At 46.6% G+C, this 21,020-nt stretch overlaps 1 protein-coding gene across 1 annotated transcript; it reads left to right on the top strand.

The window, feature by feature from the left end:
• The first annotated feature begins 5,222 nt into the window (after positions 1-5,222).
• On the top strand, positions 5,223-20,450 carry LOC133933863 (target of Nesh-SH3-like). Its single transcript, XM_062381104.1, has 20 exons — positions 5,223-5,350; positions 7,148-7,327; positions 8,324-8,392; positions 11,445-11,577; positions 11,696-11,871; positions 12,004-12,056; positions 12,191-12,230; positions 12,359-12,436; positions 14,406-14,471; positions 15,130-15,326; positions 16,235-16,307; positions 16,383-16,547; positions 16,721-16,810; positions 17,172-17,381; positions 17,494-17,599; positions 17,716-17,795; positions 17,948-17,977; positions 18,058-18,216; positions 18,293-18,415; positions 18,686-20,450. Exons 1-20 carry the CDS (start codon positions 5,278-5,280, stop codon positions 18,799-18,801), a joined length of 2,217 nt encoding a protein of 738 aa, XP_062237088.1. The 5' UTR covers positions 5,223-5,277; the 3' UTR covers positions 18,802-20,450.
• Positions 20,451-21,020: the final 570 nt, after the last annotated feature.

The raw sequence follows: 21,020 nt of genomic DNA, 5'->3' as shown, positions 1-21,020 counted from the left end.
TATTTCAGTTTAGATGTAAAAGGACTTTTTAGATTTAAATTATTAATATGATTTTGAAAATAATTTGTGTTAATACATATTAAGAGGAAAATATAAAGTGTTCAAAGGCTCAAAGCTGTGTGTGTGTGTGTGTGTGTGTGTGTGTCTCATCAAACACAATCAGAACGATGACAAACGCTCACTTTGAGGGATCCAGAGGAATGTGTGTGATGTTGTGTAACAGTGGTGAACAACCTGCTGGTGGCCCTGTGGGCTCTTGTTGACGTGAGGTCGTGCTTCATGAAGTGATGAACTGACTCCAGGTCAGATTTAATCAAATCAAATCAAAGTTTATTGTCACATGCACCAATCACAGCGTCATTGGAGCAGTGACATTCTTGTGACATGGCAGGCAACATGTACGCAGTAGACGAATTTACAAAATAGAAAAATAACATAAAAAGTAACATAACATATAACACAGTCAAGTGCTGCAGCAGTTTACAGGGTGAAGAAGTGGGGGATATCAAATAAATGAATATATGTGAAGTAAGTGTATTTGTATGAGTGGGGGAGCAGAATGAACATGGTGACTGTTCAGAGGGTAGAAAAATAACATACTATCTAACATAACATTTAACATAACTTCAGATCTACGTCTGATTGAACACAGAGAGGAGGCTCTTCATCTTCCTCCTCGTCTTCCTTACCCTCTTCTTCTTCCTCTTCATCATCTTCCTCCTCCTCTTCCTCCTCTGGCTGCATGAAGGTTTCTTTCCACGGTGACGCTGATGTTTCCACTCGTTCCCAGTTTGGAAAGTTTGTTTAGACTTTTTGAAACTCGCCTGGTTTCTGTCAAACGGTTGAAAACCAAACCTCCTCCTCTTCCTCCTCTTCCTCGGCTATTTCTGACTTTTTCCAGCGTTGTTTTTTCCCTCAGGAGAAAACTCGCAGCACATTTTGGATTTGTCTTCTTCCTCTTGTCATATTTTTTATTTCTTGTTTATGTTCAGTCTGATTTGAGGGTTTCTGATAAAACTTTAAAAGCTCCAGTGTTTAAGATTCAGGAGAAAATTATCGATCTGTAAAACTTGAGTATAAAAGTTCGCACTCATTTCAACAAATTGTATAAATTCTTTTTTCCTTTACCCTCGAATGAGCCCTTTATAGCCCCGTGGTAGCGAACGTGGTAGAGTTGACTGTTATTGCAATTAATTGTTTTGGCTATTATGCAAATTTATTTTTCTTATTACAAAGTATTTGTTTTTTGTTTTATTTAATATTTTCATAATTAATTCTGTAGGGTGGTGTGTCCTAGTGGTTAGAGTGATGGTTCTCCAACAAGAAGGTTGCCGGTTCAAACCCCACTCTCTCCCATCTGCATGCCGAAGTGTCCTTGGCAAGATACTGAACCCCTAAATGGCCCCTCATGAATGTTGAGTGTACTAATTGTAAGTCGCTTTGGACAAAAGCATCAGCTAAATGACAGGTAATGCCCTCAAGGTTCTGTCCTAGGTCCTCTCCTCTTCTCTTTGTACACCAACTCCCTCGGCTCTGTCATTCACTCACATGGCTTTTCCTACCATAGCTATGCCGATGACACCCAACTAATCCTGTCTTTTCCCCGATCAGAAACACAGGTAGCATCACGAATCACTGCCCGTCTGACCGACATCTCTCAGTGGATGTCTCAACACCACCTGAAGATTAACCTTGACAAGACTGAACTACTTTTCCTTCCAGGGAAAGACTCTCCCATCCACGACCTGACTATTAACTTTGACAACTCTGTGTTAACCCCCACTCAGACGGCTAGGAACCTGGGCGTAACACTCGACAGCCAACTCTCCCTTACTGCCAACATTTCTGCAACAACACGGTCCTGTAGATTCATGCTGTACAACATCAGGAGGACACGCCCCCTTCTCACTCAGAAGGCGGTGCAGGTTCTGGTCCAGGCTTTGGTCATCTCACGTCTAGATTACTGTAACTCGCTCCTGGCAGGTCTACCTGCTACTGCCATCCGACCTTTGCAGCTCATCCAGAATGCAGCAGCTCGACTGGTTTTTAACCTAAATTCACTCACACTACTCCTCTCCTCCGCTCCCTTCACTGGTTCCCAGTGGCTGCTCGCATCCGGTTCAAAACACTAGTACTTGCGTACCATGCTGTGAACGGATCCGGTCCAGTCTACATCCAGGACCTGGTCAAACGTTACACCCCACCCCGTTCACTCCGCTCTGCTTCGGCCAATCAGCTCGTTGCTCCCTCACTGCGAGCTAAACACTCATCAAAAACACGACTGTTTTCCGTCCTGGCTCCTGATTGGTGGAATGAGCTCCCCATTGACATCCGGACATCAGAAAGTCTACACATCTTCCGCCGAAAACTAAAAACATACCTCTTCCGACTTTACCTTGAATAAAAAAAAAAAAAAAAAAAAAAAAACACACTAACAACTTTTTGAAACTAACACTTTAGTAGCACTTAAATGGCACTCACTTATAGCACTTTGTAGTTTTGCTTTATTTGAAGAAATTGTATTTTCTTGATTCTTGTCGTCCTTGGTCTGTACCCTCGGGTTTGAATGCACTTATTGTAAGTCGCTTTGGATAAAAGCGTCAGCTAAATGAAAAATGTAAATGTAAATGTAATGTAATGTAATGTAATGCCCTTTGGGCCTTGTCTTTGGGAAATAAAAATTCCCATCATACAAACTACATCTCCGAGATGTCCTGAGAGTTTTTCTACCTAGCTCAACCGCTCTTCTAACCCTAAACCTATATTTTTCACAATATTCAAGAGTAATCTGGAAATGTGTTGAAATATCAAAGCAAATTTCGTGGACCCCCTGCAATGCCGTCGCAGACCACCAGGGGGCCGCGGACCCCTGGTTGAAAACCCCTGCTCTATATGTATCTGTCTGTGGCTTGATTGGGTGGCTGACCTGTGGCCCCTCCCTATTCAAGATGGCTTCTCGAAGCTCTGCCGAGTCGAGCTGCGAAGCTTTGATCGTTTTTGAGACACAACACAACACTCATGAAAAGAATCTTTAAAAAGGAAGAATATGAAAAGATTGTTCAGGGTTGATTCTGATTGGTTCGTATTCTCACAGCGGAGGAAACGTTTCCACGGGGATGATCAGAGTCTTCATCCTCTCGTCAGCAGTGATGTCCCAGCATGCATTGTGTCAGGCTGCAGCAGGCGGTTCAGGTGAAGAGGAGAAGGAGATGGAGAAGAGTAAAAGAAGAAGGAGAGGAGGAGAGACGAAGGAAAGGAGGAGAAGGAGAGAGAGAGAACAGGAGGAGACGCGAAGGAGGAGGGGAGGAGGAGAGAGAGAGAACAGGAGGAGAGACGAAGGAGGAGTGGAGGAGGAGAAGAGGGAGATACTCTGTGCTCTCAGTCCGTTGTCTCCTTTAATTAAAGTCCAGATTCACAGGCGTCACTTTTTAAGCTTGAAAGTTGTAAAACCCTGATGAACCTGAATGCAGCGGCGGCGAGGACGGAAGACGTGTTTGAACTCTTCCTCTCGTCCGCCACACGAGGCTCCGGGAATCCGTTCAAGGTGTTTGGACAGAAACGCCAAACTTCACCGTGGCAATTACCTCATTACCCATCAGCCACCTGAGAGCCGGAGGCGGCGGCACGGAGCGTGCACGGCTCAATTCTGGCTCTGACGTCACTGCTGCTGCAGGTGGAGAGAGAAAAGGTCAGAGGTCAACTGTGACGTGCACATGAAAACGGCCTTCTGGGAAATCTTCAGCTTGTTTTTCATCTCTCACAAAGAATAATGTTAGAAAATGTAACTTTTCCAGAGTTTGGATGAGGGAGCTGAACGTGTCACCTGGAGCGAGCTCAGAGCTGGAGCCGTGGGAGGCGATTGGCTGAGAGAATCGTTTAGTTGTTGATTAGCGGAGAGCAGTGGGGGGTGGAGCCTCGGCTGTGAGCACAGCCTGAATGAGCCTGTTTGATGTGGGAGCTTTACAGTCCGAGGCGGGAGGAGGAGAAGAAGCAGCTGGAGACTCTTTACTGACACTTTAACGTTCTTCCTGTGTTCACGCGTCACTTTGACACAAACACATGAAGACGGAACAGGAACTAAATAAGAACTCAGAAAAGAGGGAACCACAACATTTCACTTTCATAAAAGAAGAAAGAAACGAGGAAACAGAGGAAGTAAAGAAACAGCTCTGAAATAAACATGAATATGAACAAAAGTCAAAGAAATGAAAAACAAAAGGTGATGTAGTACTGCAGGTGAGCACCGGGGGCGCTGGCAATTGTTATAGTGACTGACAGGTGGCTGATGGGAGTTTGAGGATTTGAGGGGAACCAGTTGTTTTCACATCTTGATCAACATCACATGTCAGTTTCCCGCTTTTTACCCCGTCTCCTGACACCTGACCAGCGCCATCATCACTCCCTCTCTTCTTCTTCTTCTCTTCTTCTTCTTCTTCTCTTGTTGCTTTGGCTGCGCTGCTTCTTGTCTCCGTGCGGTCGCATGCGACGCCACGTGTCGCACAAACTGAGAAACACAAACCTGAGTCCAGGGCATCGAGTTCTCCCTCCAGAGGAAACATGTCAGGTTCTGGCTCCGAGCGCGCACGTGTGGGGGGGGGGGGTTTCTGTGGTGTGTCACTCTTCCCCTCATGTTAGCTGTACCCTTCACACACACACACACACATTGTGTTTGTGATGTTGTGAAAACTAATTCACATTCTTCTCATTCTTCATGTTTCATGTTGCAGCTGCTGATCGACACGTTTTCATTCATTACAACACAAACACAACACGCTGCGTATTCCCAGTCAACTACAAAGATACAAACAACTACAAAGACACAAACAACTACAAATACACAAACAACTACAAAGATACAAACAACTACAAAGACACAAACAACTACAAAGACACAAACAACTACAAATACACAAACAACTACAAAGATACAAACAACTACAAAGACACAAACAACTACAACAAGAAGAGGAGGTGAACTTGAAGAAAGGAGCCTTAGGAGATAGAAGAGAAGAAGTGATGTTTGAGAGAAGGAGGAGGGGCTGAGAGGGCGAGTGAGCTTTGGAACCACAGAGGGGGGGGGGGGGGGTGTGAGGACTATAGGGTTGCTGATGTCATACAGGCCCCGCCCCCCGGAGGTATACATGGTGGCGTCTCAGCAGTCGACCTCTCACAGCGAGGACGACTGCAGAACAAGGGACCCACAGACACTTACAGCTCCTGGTCGCTCCTCATCCTCCTCTTCATCCCCTTCATCATCCTCATCTCCTGGACGCTGGGATGGCGAGCCTCCTCCTCCTCCTCCTCCTCGTGCTGCTGCTCCTCAGCGGGACGCCGGCTCAGAGGGTCAGAGGTGAGTGTCTCACTCTCAGAAACACAGGAAGACATGTTGTTCTGCTTCTTTACAGAAGAAGAAGAGTAAACATCAGAAATACAGTGAAGAAGAGTTGAGAGAGAAAAGTTGACTTCATCATAATCCGACAACTTCTGTTTAAATAAAGTTTTAATCAATCGTTTTTAATCTTCATTATTTAACTGTTCAAACATATTTGTGTTGCTTTGTTAGTTTTCAGGTAAAGTCAGGTGTGTGTGTGTGTGTGTGTGTGTGTGTGTGTGTGTGTGTGTGTGTGTGTCTCTGTGTGTGTGTGTGTGTGTGTGTGTGTGTGTGTGTGTGTGTCTCTGTGTGTGTGTGTGTGTGGGTGGGTGGGGGTGGGGGTCCGTGTGTGCGTGCGTTGTAAGATGATCAGTAATATGTGATTTGAGGATTTGAGAGAGAGAGAGAGAGAGAGAGAAAGAATGTGTTGAAACATTGAAAAATACAAAAACCTAATTATTGTTATTACACAGGATTGTTGGTCTCTCTGTGTGTGTGTGTTTCCAGATGTTTGAGGACGACACGCCCACTTCCAACTGTTACGCTCGTTTTCTCAGTTTAACAAGTTGTAAAAAACTACACGATGTAAAACACATGTTATTGCAACTTTACTTTATTATATTATATCAGGTGAACTTTACTGTACTTTACTGTACTCTACTGCAGCAGTACCTGAACTTGTGTTTGTCATTTGTAAGAGTTTGTTCACTTTTAGTGAATGAAAATAGGAAAGCTCAACAGTACGTAACTTGAATGTACAGTAAAGTACTTTACTGTACTTTACTGTAAAGTGTACAGTAAAGTACACTTTACTGTACAGTAAAGTACACTGTACACTGTACTCACAGTGTGAGTCGACCTGTGTTGGTCTCTGGGCTCAGGATCAGTTCGGGGTCAGGGGTCACGGCTCCGTGTTTCATGTCTGGCATGTGGAGCTCTGTCCCTTCACTCAATCAGCTGCTGCTACAAAGACGTCGACAGGTCGAGTCCCGCAGCCAAGAATGAGCTACATGATTCCACTTGTCCACCGCGTCCAAGTCTGCAGACTTGAACCCACGGATCTGCAGAACAATCGGCCCAAAGAAAACCTGGAGTCAACACGTGAACAATGAGGCTCTTAGAAACGTCGGCGCCCTCACAGGTCGAACGTGGAAGCACACGTTGTTCACGTCTGACATGTAACGTCTCATTACATCTGATTCACTGACCTGAGGCCAGTTTACCTTCCACTCAGTGATCGCTCCACACGCTCCACACACTTCAAACACGTCACACACGTCACACATTTCACACACGTTACACACTTCAAACATGTTACACACTTCATTTAACCAGATGAAGGACCAGGATCCGTCCAACTGATTCCAACGAGACGATTCAGAAAGAATCCATCTTTCTTCATAAATCCTCAGAGTTCAGATGTTCCATGTGTTGAAGTTTATGATCCTGCAGCTCTGAAACTTTCTGTTCTCGTTAAAGTTTAAAAGTTGCCTGATGTTTGATTTGAGCCTCAGAGACACAGAGGTCAAGACCAGCTGCTGGAAACATACGTGTTCATGAACTGTGCAACCACACACACACACACACACACACACACACAAAGCTGGTACTGTGCCGCACTGTGATGAATCAGTCCCGCACCACAAAGTACAGTAAAGAAAAGTCCTTTGATATAGAAACTGTTTTACATTAACATTTCTGAAACGTCACTTTTATTTTGAAGGTTAGTTTACTCTGTGTCAACACCCTCCGGTCTTTTCTCCTCGTCTTCGTCAGCTGGTCGTCAGAACATGAGAGTTCGGATCAAGGCCAGCGGCGACACCATCGTGATGCAGTTCGTGCGTTCGAGCCCGGACGTGAAGCTGGAAGGTTTCATCCTGGGCTACGGCAGCGGCCTGTTCTCCAGACAGTGGGTCCAGCTGCCGGAGGACGGACGGGCCTTCGAGGCCGAGATGGGTGAGAGCTCCTCTTCTTCATCTGTTTCATATCATTTATTCTTCTGAAGCTGAGGCTCGAAACCGGTTGTCTACATGTTCCTCATGAGAGTTTGTGTTTAACATGCTTTGATCACGTGTGTAAAAGAGCAGAGGTCGAGTTGTGTTTACTTTGTAAACATTCAGACGAGAATCAAGTTGTTTCTACACAAACAGAAACGAGAAGCAGCTGAAACGACAAACACACACAAACTGTTTCAGCTCCGCTTCATTGAATCACGTCTTAGTCTCTCGCCTGACGGACACGTGGCCCCGGGATCAAACCTTCCTCCAGGCGGTAACTCTTTAAATACAAACCACATGCTGCAGTGTCATGTGACATCGTTACAGTTAACAACAGGTAAATATGTGTAGAGCGTCAGAGACGACGTTAGAGACATTAAACAACAAATAACAAAAACATTATGAATTATCCTGATGTTTCAACAGTTTCTTGACAAACAGGTGAGTGTCAGGAGGTGAGAGCTCCACAGGTCAAAGGTCAAAGGTCAAAGTTTAACATCACAACTTGTTTCACGTCACATTAACCTCTGACATTCACAGACTTTTATTCTGAAAGGATTCAAGACCAAAATAATACTGTTAATGGTAAATAACAATAAAACAGTTTTTATTGGAATGAAAATATTTAAAGATTCAGAAAAAAAAAAGAAGTTTGAAGAAAAACAAAAAGAACAAAAGTAAAAACAAATGAAGAGAAAAAGGAAACGTGAGAAACATGAGGATCACATGACCGAATGTTTTCACATGTGTTCGCTCTGATCGTTCACACGTGTGCGTCTGTTTCCTGTCTCTCTGGGGGGGGGGGGGCTGCCACTTCCTCGATGACTTCCCCATGCAACTCAATCAAGAACACCTAGTTCACACACTGGAGGCTTTACACCTGACCTTTGACCTTTGGGACTTGATCCTGGTCACCTGCTTCAAACGTTTTCAAAACGTTAACGTCTGTTTTCAGACGCAGAGCCAAAGTACCTGGTGGCCGTTCAGCCAATCCCAGTCAACGATGTGAAGAAGCACTGCACAGGTACGCTGGCCACTTCCTGTTTGTCTCGGACCGCGGCACAGGTCCACAGGAAGTCTCACTCTGTCTCACCTGTGTCTCACTCTGTCTCACCTGTGTCTCACTCTGTCTCACTCTGTCTCACCTGTGTCTCACTCTGTCTCACCTGTGTCTCACCTGTGTCTCACTCTGTCTCACTGTGTCTCACTATGTCTCACCTGTGTCTCACTCTGTCTCACTGTGTCTCACTCTGTCTCACTCTGTCTCACCTGTGTCTCACTCTGTCTCACTCTGTCTCACCTGTGTCTCACCTGTGTCTCACTCTGTCTCACTGTGTCTCACTCTGTCTCACTGTGTCTCACTCTGTCTCACTGTGTCTCACTGTGTCTCACTCTGTCTCACCTGTGTCTCACTCTGTCTCACCTGTATCTCACTCTATCTCACTGTGTCTCACTCTGTCTCACTGTGTCTCACCTGTGTCTCACTCTGTCTCACTCTGTCTCACCTGTGTCTCACCTGTGTCTCACTCTGTCTCACTGTGTCTCACTCTGTCTCACTCTGTCTCACTGTGTCTCACTCTGTCTCACTCTGTCTCACTGTGTCTCACTCTGTCTCACCTGTGTCTTACTCTGTCTCACTGTGTCTCACTCTGTCTCACTGTGTCTCACTCTGTCTCACTGTGTCTCACTGTGTCTCACCTGTGTCTCACTCTGTCTCACTGTGTCTCACCTGTGTCTCACTCTGTCTCACTGTGTCTCACTCTGTCTCACTCTCTCTCACTGTGTCTCACTCTGTCTCACCTGTGTCTCACTCTGTCTCACTGTGTCTCACTCTGTCTCACTGTGTCTCACTCTGTCTCACTGTGTCTCACTGTGTCTCACTCTGTCTCACCTGTGTCTCACTCTGTCTCACTCTGTCTCACCTGTATCTCACTCTATCTCACTGTGTCTCACTCTGTCTCACTGTGTCTCACCTGTGTCTCACTCTGTCTCACTCTGTCTCACCTGTGTCTCACTCTGTCTCACTGTGTCTCACTCTGTCTCACTCTGTCTCACTGTGTCTCACTCTGTCTCACTCTGTCTCACTGTGTCTCACTCTGTCTCACCTGTGTCTCACTCTGTCTCACTGTGTCTCACTCTGTCTCACTGTGTCTCACTCTGTCTCACTGTGTCTCACTGTGTCTCACCTGTGTCTCACTCTGTCTCACTGTGTCTCACTGTGTCTCACCTGTGTCTCACTCTGTCTCACTGTGTCTCACTCTGTCTCACTCTCTCTCACTGTGTCTCACTCTGTCTCACTGTGTCTCACTCTGTCTCACTCTCTCTCACTGTGTCTCACTGTGTCTCACCTGTGTCTCACTCTGTCTCACTTTGTCTCACCTGTGTCTCACTCTGTCTCACCTGTGTCTCACTCTGTCTCACTCTGTCTCACCTGTGTCTCACTCTGTCTCACTGTGTCTCACTCTGTCTCACTGTGTCTCACTCTGTCTCACTCTCTCTCACTCTCTCTCACTCTGTCTCACCTGTGTCTCACCTGTGTCTCATTCTGTCTCACTCTGTCTCACTGTGTCTCACTCTGTCTCACCTGTGTCTCACTCTGTCTCACTGTGTCTCACTCTGTCTCACTCTCTCTCACTCTCTCTCACTCTGTCTCACCTGTGTCTCACCTGTGTCTCACTCTGTCTCACTGTGTCTCACTCTGTCTCACCTGTGTCTCACTCTGTCTCACTGTGTCTCACTCTGTCTCACCTGTGTCTCACTCTGTCTCACTGTGTCTCACTCTGTCTCACTGTGTCTCACTCTGTCTCACTGTGTCTCACTGTGTCTCACCTGTGTCTCACTCTGTCTCACTGTGTCTCACTGTGTCTCACCTGTGTCTCACTCTGTCTCACTGTGTCTCACTCTGTCTCACTCTCTCTCACTGTGTCTCACTCTGTCTCACTGTGTCTCACTCTGTCTCACTCTCTCTCACTGTGTCTCACTGTGTCTCACCTGTGTCTCACTCTGTCTCACTTTGTCTCACCTGTGTCTCACTCTGTCTCAATGTGTCTCACTCTGTCTCACCTGTGTCTCACTCTGTCTCACTCTGTCTCACCTGTGTCTCACTCTGTCTCACTGTGTCTCACTCTGTCTCACTGTGTCTCACTCTGTCTCACTCTCTCTCACTCTCTCTCACTCTGTCTCACCTGTGTCTCACCTGTGTCTCATTCTGTCTCACTCTGTCTCACTGTGTCTCACTCTGTCTCACCTGTGTCTCACTCTGTCTCACTGTGTCTCACTCTGTCTCACTCTCTCTCACTCTCTCTCACTCTGTCTCACCTGTGTCTCACCTGTGTCTCACTCTGTCTCACTGTGTCTCACTCTGTCTCACCTGTGTCTCACTCTGTCTCACTCTGTCTCACTTTGTCTCACCTGTGTCTCACTCTGTCTCAATGTGTCTCACTCTGTCTCACCTGTGTCTCACTCTGTCTCACTCTGTCTCACCTGTGTCTCACTCTGTCTCACTGTGTCTCACTCTGTCTCACTGTGTCTCACTCTGTCTCACTCTCTCTCACTCTCTCTCACTCTGTCTCACCTGTGTCTCACCTGTGTCTCATTCTGTCTCACTCTGTCTCACTGTGTCTCACTCTGTCTCACCTGTGTCTCACTCTGTCTCACTGTGTCTCACTCTGTCTCACTCTCTCTCACTCTCTCTCACTCTGTCTCACCTGTGTCTCACCTGTGTCTCACTCTGTCTCACTGTGTCTCACTCTGTCTCACCTGTGTCTCACTCTGTCTCACTGTGTCTCACTGTGTCTCACTCTGTCTCACTGTGTCTCACTCTGTCTCACCTGTGTCTCACTCTGTCTCACTGTGTCTCACTCTGTCTCACCTGTGTCTCACTCTGTCTCACTCTGTCTCACCTGTGTCTCACTCTGTCTCACTGTGTCTCACTCTGTCTCACTGTGTCTCACTCTGTCTCACTCTCTCTCACTCTCTCTCACTCTGTCTCACCTGTGTCTCACCTGTGTCTCACTCTGTCTCACCTGTGTCTCACTCTGTCTCACTGTGTCTCACTCTGTCTCACCTGTGCACAGGTCAACTGAACCTGGACAAAGCGCTGCACCTGGTGATCGGCTCCGTCAGCCCCACGGCCGTGCTGCTGTCCTGGGGACACGACCTGAAGACGCCGTACGAAGGAGACGTCCTGGAGGAGTGTCTGGAGGACGGGTCAGAGACATAACATGTTCATCTTTACCAGAGCGCCACCTTTAGGCAGATGTGTGGTTTTTAGTGACGGCTAAAACACGTTGAGTAAAGACCTTTCCCTACGTCTTTGTGTCTCCAGGTTTTACACCATCCGCTACAGAGAGAGGAACAGGAAGTGGAATTATCAGACCTGCCCCACCAGCGACACCGTCATCGACAACCTGAAACCAAACACGGCGTACGAGTTCGGCGTCCGATCCAACAAGGACGAGCGCAGCGGCGCGTGGAGCAAACCGGTCGTTCACAACATGAACAGTGCGTAGAGGGGTCCGCTCACTTCCTGTGGCTGCAGCTCGTCTCTCTCTGCATTTTGTTTGTTAACATGTTAACCTGGTAAAATTAAACTTGTTATAAACCAACTAACCTCAGTTTTTTCTGGATTCACAGATAAAAATGCTCAGAAGACGTTTCAGCTGCGTCACCCTCTGGTCAAACCGCTGGTACGTCACTTTCACATCTAACACCAGGATCTGACGTTTGAAACTCACTCTTCATTTATTTAATTTGTAAATATAAAAACCACTAAAAGAGGTTTCAGATCAGTTAATGATCATTTGTGTGTTCTGTTTTGCAGAAGCCTCACGGAGCTCACGCTCTGTTCCCCCCCCGTCCTGGTAAGATGTGATTTACTGTCCAACGAGTGAAGAGACGTTTCTTCATCACGTCCAGTCACTGAGGAATCGAACTGTCGTCACACGAGCTTGTGTTCACTGACACACACTTTGTGTTTTTGTGTTTTCAGCTCTACACAACCGCACACAGCCTCGACTGTCTCCCCTCAGACACCCGGGGTTCCCCGGAGCGCCGCGCACGTCTATCGGTGATTATCTCTTCTTCTGCATGTTCTCACATCAGAGCTGCAGAGACGTCTGACCTCACACATCTGAGCCTCAGCAGCTTCCGTAGTTAAACTCAAACTAAAGTAACTTGAGAATGTTCTCGTGTTCTGAGGAAAATCGTCATTTGGCTAAAAGCTGTTTCCGTCCCGTCTGGGTCACATGATCTGTGCAGCTGTTTGATCTGAACCCACTGATTTGACGCTTTCACCACTTTGATCTTTTCTTCTTCTCTTATCAAACCGACCATATTATTCCCCACAGCGCCACCTGAGGGCCAGCAGGAAACGTTACGTCCCCCCGGCGCCGCTGAGCCTAAGCGGCCTCGAGCGTCACCCGGTAACGAGACGGACTTTATGTTTTACTGAGCAGCTGGACCTGTGCGGCTGGGGGGGGGGGGGCTGCTCTGGTTAGAAAGTCCATACGAAGCGTGGTGTTGACGTCAGGTGACACCAGCATGTGCACTTTGCCCCGCCCACACCGATGGCAGCGGCTAGGCTTTTTTAACGTCCCCGTAAAGGTCATGTGACGGCGGCCATGATGCTTCTCCCGTGCTCTTCTTCTGCTTCGCTTCTTTCAAGCTGAAGGTGAACTTAGCAGACTGCATGACAGGAAGCAGTCCTCACTGTCCCTCCATGTCTTAGAAGACGTGTCTCGTGTCTCTCGTGTCTTCGTCCCTGTTAGAGACGAATCAGAGCCGTGTTCCCATGACGACGGTACCTCTCTCCTCTTCTACTGCAGACGATGGAACCGACACCGGGCGCCCGACGGGTCCTCGTCCTTCTGTCCGACTCCTGCCGTCCACAGTGGACACCACAGCCGCCCCCCTAACTAGATCCCCCCCCCACAGGGACTCGCCTCAGAACGCTCAGACGCCCTCTAGTGCACCGGAGAAGCCTCGTTACCCTGCCGGTAAATTCCACCTCACAACTGAACTTACTTTAATTTTGTTTCTGAAAACCGGACGAGAATCTGTTGTGGTTCCAGAGAACTTTACTGCTCTCACGACTCCTTCCTGTTCACTTTGTGTTTCTGTGTGATGGTTGCTTCAGGTTAATCAGAATTCCGCGTGTGTTCGATCCCCTGCTGAGCGTGACGCTCTCTGTTGGTCCGACACAAAAACAACAGAATCATCTGCAAACAGCTTCATCTGCTGTGGGGATTCAAACAAACCTTTATTTATCCTTGTTGACAGGTCGAGGACGATCTCACACTCGTCTTTGTCCCGTTAAACCTTCTTTCTCCCTTGCAGCTTTCAGCCAATCACAGGACAGATCATCGCTGCTGAGAACAGCTCTGACCAATGAGAGGGCTAGAACTAACAGCTGGGGTAATGACGACCTCATGGAGCTTCCTCCATCTCCCTCTTTGTCTGCTGTGAATCTGCCGCCATCTTGTTCTTCAGCTTCCAGTTACACGTGCAGCTCAGTCTTTGTTTGCTCGCCGTCCGAGTCGCATCTTTAAACTCATCTCAACCAACATGGCCGCCACGTCCTGCATGCGGCGCACAATCTTACAGTCATGGTTGCGTCATCACATCAGTTGAAATGACTGTAGCTTCTGAAGATTGTGAGCTTGTGAAAACTAAATGTGAGGAGCCGTGAAGTCGGAACATCACGAGATTCACAGTGAACTCGCTCTCTGGCCTCTGAACGGCAGAATCTCACTTTAACTCAGACTCCACTGTTTCTGATCTTTTAGGTCAGAGCAGGAAGTTCGGCCCGTCGCTGGCTTTACCCCCGAACGAGCCGGGGGCCAGATCCTCCAGGCCGGCGCCAAGAACACCCCCCCTCCCCTCCTCTAACGGCTTCACACAGCCCCGTCCCTCCTCGTCCTCTAGAGCCAGTAGCTCGTCTCCGACCTCCAGGACACTCAGGGGTAACCCTAACCCTAACCCTAACCCTAACCCTTCCAGATTCTTTCTCTTCGTAATGTTCAGTTTTCTTCCAACAGTTACCGGACATCGCCACCGGGGCATGTCCCCGCCCAAACCAGCCTTATGGCACCGACACCGACTGGGTAAACAAACAAAGCTTGTGTTTCCTCATTAACCGTCCGTCACTTCCACCGCAGCTCGTCCTGCTGATTCTGTCTCCATCCATTTTGTTTGTTTTAATACTTTGTCTTTCATTCATCCCTCCATCGCTCGGGGGTGTGTCCTCGTCTTCGTGTCCTCGTGTTTCTGCTGCTGAAGGTTTTCATCAAAGCTTCAAATAATCACTTTGAACAGAACTTGATTGTTTGAGTGTGTTACATCAGCTGACGCTACTGTGGTCATGTGGTCATGTGGTCATGTGGTCATGTGGTCATGTGGTCACGTGGTCAGTGTTCCATCTCCATCACACACAGACAGTCTGAGGACGACCAATCACCCGTCATCATCTCATCTTAATGAAGCTTCTGTTTGATTTTAAGAAGAGAAATAACGACGCAGATTTAGAACCATGTGATTCAGCTGCTGTCAAATCTGCAGCTTGACTTCACGTGTGTTTGGATTTTGTGACGTGTTGATGACGTGTGCGTGGTCGTCAGTCAGCGTGAGCTCTCGTCCATGTCCGATTGTTTCTTCTTCATGTTCAATGTCTCCAACATGTCCACAGGAGCTTTGTGTTAAAGATGTCAAACAGTGGAACCTACAACAAGTCCCAGGTGTGTAAACATGTTTTTCCCGCCGCAGTGAACAACTCGCTGCTGGACGACACGTCTCCGCTCCCGGACGTGTTCGCCCGCTCTGGGCCCGGGGTCGAGGACCAGCGGTTTCACGGTAACGGCCTCGGTGTCGCCTCTCTCTCCTCGTGCTCGCTCGCCGCCTGGCGCTTCCTCCGCTCTGCGCTGCCAGCTCTGCATGGCCGTCCTGGATGTCGACAGACGAATGTTTAAAACGAGCGGGAAAGAAAATCCTTTGAGTCGATGGAAAGAATGTTCTCCTGCCGTCGTTGATCTACGTTTCAGGAGCTTTGAGCGTTTTGTCACCGCAGAAGTTTAGAGGAACTGTTTCTTATTATCGTGTGACGACGCTGCCATCTGGAGCCGCTGCTGTTATTTCAGACCTCCGGCCTCAGCTGCTGCTTCTTGCTTGATTGCGACCACTGCGAGCTTCAGACTTGTTCCTGCAGAGACGTGTTTAGAGAAGAACGTGCACGGCGTGGCGTGCAGCGAGAATGTGCAGACGAATGTTTGCTTTTGGTTTGAGGATTGTTTGTGTGTGAGAATCAGACCGTGTTTATTTCATTTGGTTTTGTGCTGTAATCACGACGCAGCTAACTTTTAATTCATGTTGAAGAATAAAAGAAACTTTACAGATGACAGGAGAAGAGTCGGAGCTGAAGGCGAGCTGGCGTCTCGGCGCCGTCGCACACAGTCACATGTGAGCGTCTGCACTGTTTCATGTTTGGAGCTGAAACATCTCTCATGTTTCTGGCTTCGCTCTGATTCCATTTAGTTCTGGAAGCAACTCAACTTTCTGATTGTGAAGAATTTGTGTAAATGAAAGAAAGGAGGGAATGTAATTGGCTGCAGCTTCTGGACGTCGGCCTGAAAAACAAACGCTCTGCGCCCTCGTGGAATTACACGAGAGCGCTCATGTTTTCAGGTTGAGTTGTGACCAGGTCTCCAGCTCTCATGAGAACAGAGGAGATTTTCCAGCAGATTAGAAATCAGCTCACTGGAAAACCAAAACATGAATCTGAACCTGATTCACAGTAAAACAGGTTCCACTGTTTCACATCCACAGAGATGAAGTGCTCTTCTAGTTTTAAACTAGTTCTTCAGTTTGATATGAGCTGTTTGTTTCAGGCTCTCCGGCTCGTCCCCTCAACAAGAGGCCGAACCTGGTGGGGAAACCTGGAGAAACAGGTGAGAAACAAGGAAACTTTAAAAATCACTTTTCATGTTTCATTTGCTGGAAAACTGAAGATTTCTTTTTATCAGACAAAGTCAACGACTTCAGGCTGACGGACAAGTTACAGATCCTCAAACCCAAAGTCCCTCTAGCCTCCGCCAAACCAGAGCGGAGACAGACCACCACCACCGCCACCACCACCCCCACGACCACCACCATGACCACCACCACGACCACGGTGGCACCGACACCTGGTACGAACATGTGAAATGATCCACACGTGTGTTCTGGCTCCACCTCTGTTTGATTGTTTTGGTGAAATTCTTCCTCTTTATCTTTGTTCCAGTTCTCGTGGAACCGATGTGACGCTGAAGTTCTCAGTGTTGAAAGAACATTTGTTTTTATTCAGTTTTTGTTTCTTCCTCAGCGACTCGACAGGAAACGTGGGAAGACTCCGACCTGTTCAAGTCTCAGCCGACCTCAGAAATCGACGCCATGGGAAATAAAAGATTTGTTGGTGAGTGGAGTTATTTCAACTGAACATTTTGAACCAAGTTCTATTGCAGCAGGGAATTGAACCCTCAACCCTGGCATCTATTGCACTTCTGTCCGTCCTGGGAGAGGGATCCCTCACATGTGGCTCTCTCTGAGGTTTTCTACATATTTTTACCCTGTTAAAAGTTTTTTTTGTAGTTTTTCCTGACTCTTGCTGAGGGTTAAGGACAGAGGATGTCACACCCTGTTAAAGCCCTATGAGATGAATTGTAATTTGTGAATATGGGCTATACAAATAAAATTTGATTGATTGATTGAACCCTGGCAGTGTTGGTGCCTTGCTTCTAGAATTCTGACTGACCCCTCCCCTCCTCCCCCCACAGCTCCTCACGTTGTTTATCAAACAGGAAAGAGACCGGACGAGCCGTGTTCCATCACCTCCTCCCTCAGCTACTTCCCTGGACACGAACAGGGGGAAGCCAACGCTACTGCGCCGCCCAAGACTCCGCCCTCAAACCTCACAGTGGTGACGGTGGAGGGGTGTCCATCCTTCATCATCCTAGACTGGGAGAAAACCGACAACAGCACCACGGGTGAGAAGAACCAAACTTGTTCCTCAGATTCAACATAATAAGAACCGTTTCAGTTTGACTGTACCAAGTGTTAAGACAAATCTCTCCCATGATCCTCCTGTCCTGTCCTCAGAGTATGAAGTCATCTCCACCGCTAAAGGACCTGATGGCGAGCAGGTTTCCATCCTGACGACCAACCAGACTCACACGGCGGTGGAGAACCTCAAACCTGAGAGCAGGTGAGAGGATCAGGTTCAGAAGAAGCTTCAGATCGGAGCTTCACCCGTTGACCTTCGAGGGCCCCGTGAAAGTAACAGAGTACTTTGAACTAAGTAACTCTTCTTTGTGTTTACAGTTATGAGTTCAAGGTGAAACCAAAGAACGATCTGGGTTCGGGTCCGTCCAGCGAACCAGTTTCCTTCAACACAGAATCAGGTACTCGACACCGACAGGAAGTCGAAACGTTTCTCTTCTGCTGTTTTAACAGAAAAAATCCATCTTGACTAAAAAAAAATTTTAACACTAAGATTGTGAAGCGACGTCATTAAATCATCAATAGATTCAAATTGAATTTGTGTTTTTCTCAGCCGACCCTCGAGTGAGCGAGAACGTGTCAGGTGAGATTCCGTCCCAAGCGCTGTCACATGATCATGAACCTGTACTGAGCCTGTTGTAATGGACACACTGTGGTCTCCAGGTAAAGACGCCATCTGGACTAAGTTCCCCTTTAAGACGGACTCGTACTCCGACTGTCACGGGAAACAGTACGTGAAGAGGACCTGGTACCGGAAGTTTGTTGGTGTCCAGCTGTGCAACTCGCTGAGGTACAAGATCTACCTGAGCGACTCGCTCAAAGGTGAGTGTCCAATCCGGAGCCACGCCGGAGCCACGCCCCCTGACCACTGAATCTGACGTCACTGTTTCCTGTTCAGGTAAATTCTACAACGTCGGAGATCAGAGCGGCTTCGGCGAGGATCACTGTCAGTTTGTCGATTCCTTCCTGGATGGAAGAACGGGTCGAAAGCTGCGAGCCGACCAGCTGCCGCCCAGACCCGGTACCCACTGCTTTTATTTTGAAGAACAGGAGCTGATCAATCAATTTAGCTGCTTTTATTTTGAAAGAACAGCAGCTGATCTCAGTCTGGTTGCTTTTATTTTGAAAGAACAGTGACTGCTAACAGTAAGAGAAAGGAAGTTTAGACGTATCCTCTGGGACCATGAACTCACCTGAGTTAAAAGCAGGACGTAGATCCACTCGTCTGTTATCTTGTCATTTCACTGAATAATGAACGGACCAATCACACGTGTGCTCTTGTTTATCGCAGGTTTCTACAGAGCCGTGCGACAGGAGCCTGTCCACTTCGGACAGATAGGAGGACACTCCCACGTCAGCTACGTCTCTTGGTACGAGTGTGGAACGCCAATCCCAGGAAAGTGGTAGACGGACCCGAGCTCAGAGCCGTCCTGGGAGATGCCTGAAAGACGAGCAGGTCCTGAGAACGAGCCGGAGCTGAGACGTCAGAACCCAGAGCTTCAGAAACATGGACTTCATGGTCAGGGAACTTAAACTGAATCAGTAAACGTGTGTCGTCTTCTGTATTTATCAAAGTGACGTTCGTTTCCTGTGCAGTAAAACAAATCTCACGTTATAGATTTGATTTTGTATTCATGGGAAGCTGGCTCCCTGTTTTCATGTTATTTATCTGAAGCTCTTTGGTCACATGACTCCACCACGGAGACGCTTCTTCTTCTTCTTTAAAATGGAAACAAGACGACGTCCTGCTTCACTTCCTCCTCTGTCACAAACTGGATCTAAACAGAACAGAATAATAACAACGAGACGTAAACTCATCAACAGCCGACCAATTCACTTTTCAGGAATCAAAAAATCTGAGAAGAAAGTGTAGAATATATAACAGAAGAACCTTTTCTTTCCTCATCAGGTATCTGCAGAATATGAAACACTTTCTCTTTATTTATAAAACATCAGGATTTTTTTTTTTTTCATTTTTACATAAAAATCTGCTTAAAGATCAATTATTTGATGACCGATGTTGCCGTCTTCTGTGTTCGATGTTTAAATTCAGGCCCGATTTTGTGGGTTTTAACGATTCGTTCATTTCCGAAAATTGTCATGAATGCTGCTTCGGACTCACACACAGGAAACAATATGGAGGCTTCTACACTTTGCAATTTGCACAACAAAAATGTATTTATATGTATATGGAGAGAATGTATTTTTATATACATTTTTGCAGATGCATCCCCATGGCCTTTCTTTTACGATAACGTTGTAACTCTTCTTCTTCTCTGACGCTAAGGCAAAAAATCTGACAGGAGAAAATGGCTGATAAATCTAAATATTCATATTTAAACAAACTCTTTGTGTATTTTACCAAACAAACAGACGATAAAGTTGAGTTATTGTGGTGGTTAGCATTGGTTAGCAGAGGTGTAACAACGGCTACTTAATTCTAAAGCTACGTGGCTAGCTCACCAGCTGCTCATTACAGCTAGTTAACAAAGAGTGGGAAACTGTTTGTTATGAGAATAATGTCGAGCTGAAAATGTAAAATATGACATTGGACAAAAAGTCTTTATATTTTCAACATCAAATCAAACTGGGAACTTTAGCTAAGCTAGCTTCATTAGCAAGAACAACGCAACGACTGACTTCCTGAAAATCACAAAATATCAAGATAAGTATCTGAAAGTTTCAAAGAGAACAATAAAGTTTGGTAGTGACTAAAGGAAGGTGAGTTAGTCAGTGGGTTTGTATCTTGCTAATTAGCCATGAAGCTCAGGTTTCTATAGATTTACGAGTTCACAGGACTTTTAGGTGTAAAATGTAACACTGGGTTTGTCTAAATATAAAAATCTGACGTTTATAAGCCGCCATGTAACTCAAATGTCGTAGAACAGTCCTTGATCGGGGCTAAGAGCTAGCATGCTAATGTGTTTTTGTCATTGAGTCATTCATTTTCTGTTGTTTTTAATGTTTGTCCTGGTGACGCTGAACTTTAACGACTCTTCCACCAAATCAACGTGTCAAATATGTTCTGTACGTTTATTTTTATTTTATTTTCAACAATAAAGATGTTTGATTCTTTTTTTAAAGAAGTTTATATTCTTTTTATAACTCAGAATAAAACTGCAGATTCAGCAGGAAGTTGAAGTGAAACAGACTTTTATCCGTTAGCAACAAATCACAAACCCTCACTCAACTGGAAAGTGAAGCCATTCCAACCTGGTGACTGCTCTGCAGACATGTGTGTGTTTCTGCAGCAGGAAACGTGAGGTTGTGTTTTGTCCAGAGAATCAAACACGTGAAGGGTTGTTCACCACAGAGCCTGAAATGAAAATAAGAGCAGGAAATGTCGCCTGATGCCAAATCTGCTGTAATTTCACCCTCCTGCACAAACACATGGTTACATAACACGTGAACACGCCAACGACCCCCCCCCCCCACACACACACACACACATGTTCAGTGAACATGAGGCCTTCAGGGACCACAGTGACTACAATGTCTTCAGTGTTGAAGCTCACAGCAGCAGCAAAAGAAAAATAATGTTAATAATAATAATAATAATAATCCAATATTTATGTAATAATTACAAACTCATCCTGTCAAAAGAAGAATGAGTATAAAAAAGAATA

Source organism: Platichthys flesus, chromosome 22, assembly GCF_949316205.1.
Source record: "Platichthys flesus chromosome 22, fPlaFle2.1, whole genome shotgun sequence".
Taxonomy (NCBI): Eukaryota; Metazoa; Chordata; class Actinopteri; order Pleuronectiformes; family Pleuronectidae; genus Platichthys; species Platichthys flesus.
Note: the sequence above shows the minus strand (reverse complement) of the source record. Positions and strands in the feature narration are given on the sequence as shown.

Excerpts from the sequence above, each read along its gene's own strand:
- LOC133933863 (XM_062381104.1), top strand. The coding sequence starts at position 5,278 with ATGGCGAGCCTCCTCCTCCTCCTCCTCCTCGTGCTGCTGCTCCTCAGC. Across the intron at positions 17,600-17,715 it reads AACCTCAAACCTGAGAGCAG|TTATGAGTTCAAGGTGAAAC; the intron begins GTGAGAGGATCA and ends TTGTGTTTACAG. Across the intron at positions 18,416-18,685 it reads CCAGCTGCCGCCCAGACCCG|GTTTCTACAGAGCCGTGCGA; the intron begins GTACCCACTGCT and ends TGTTTATCGCAG.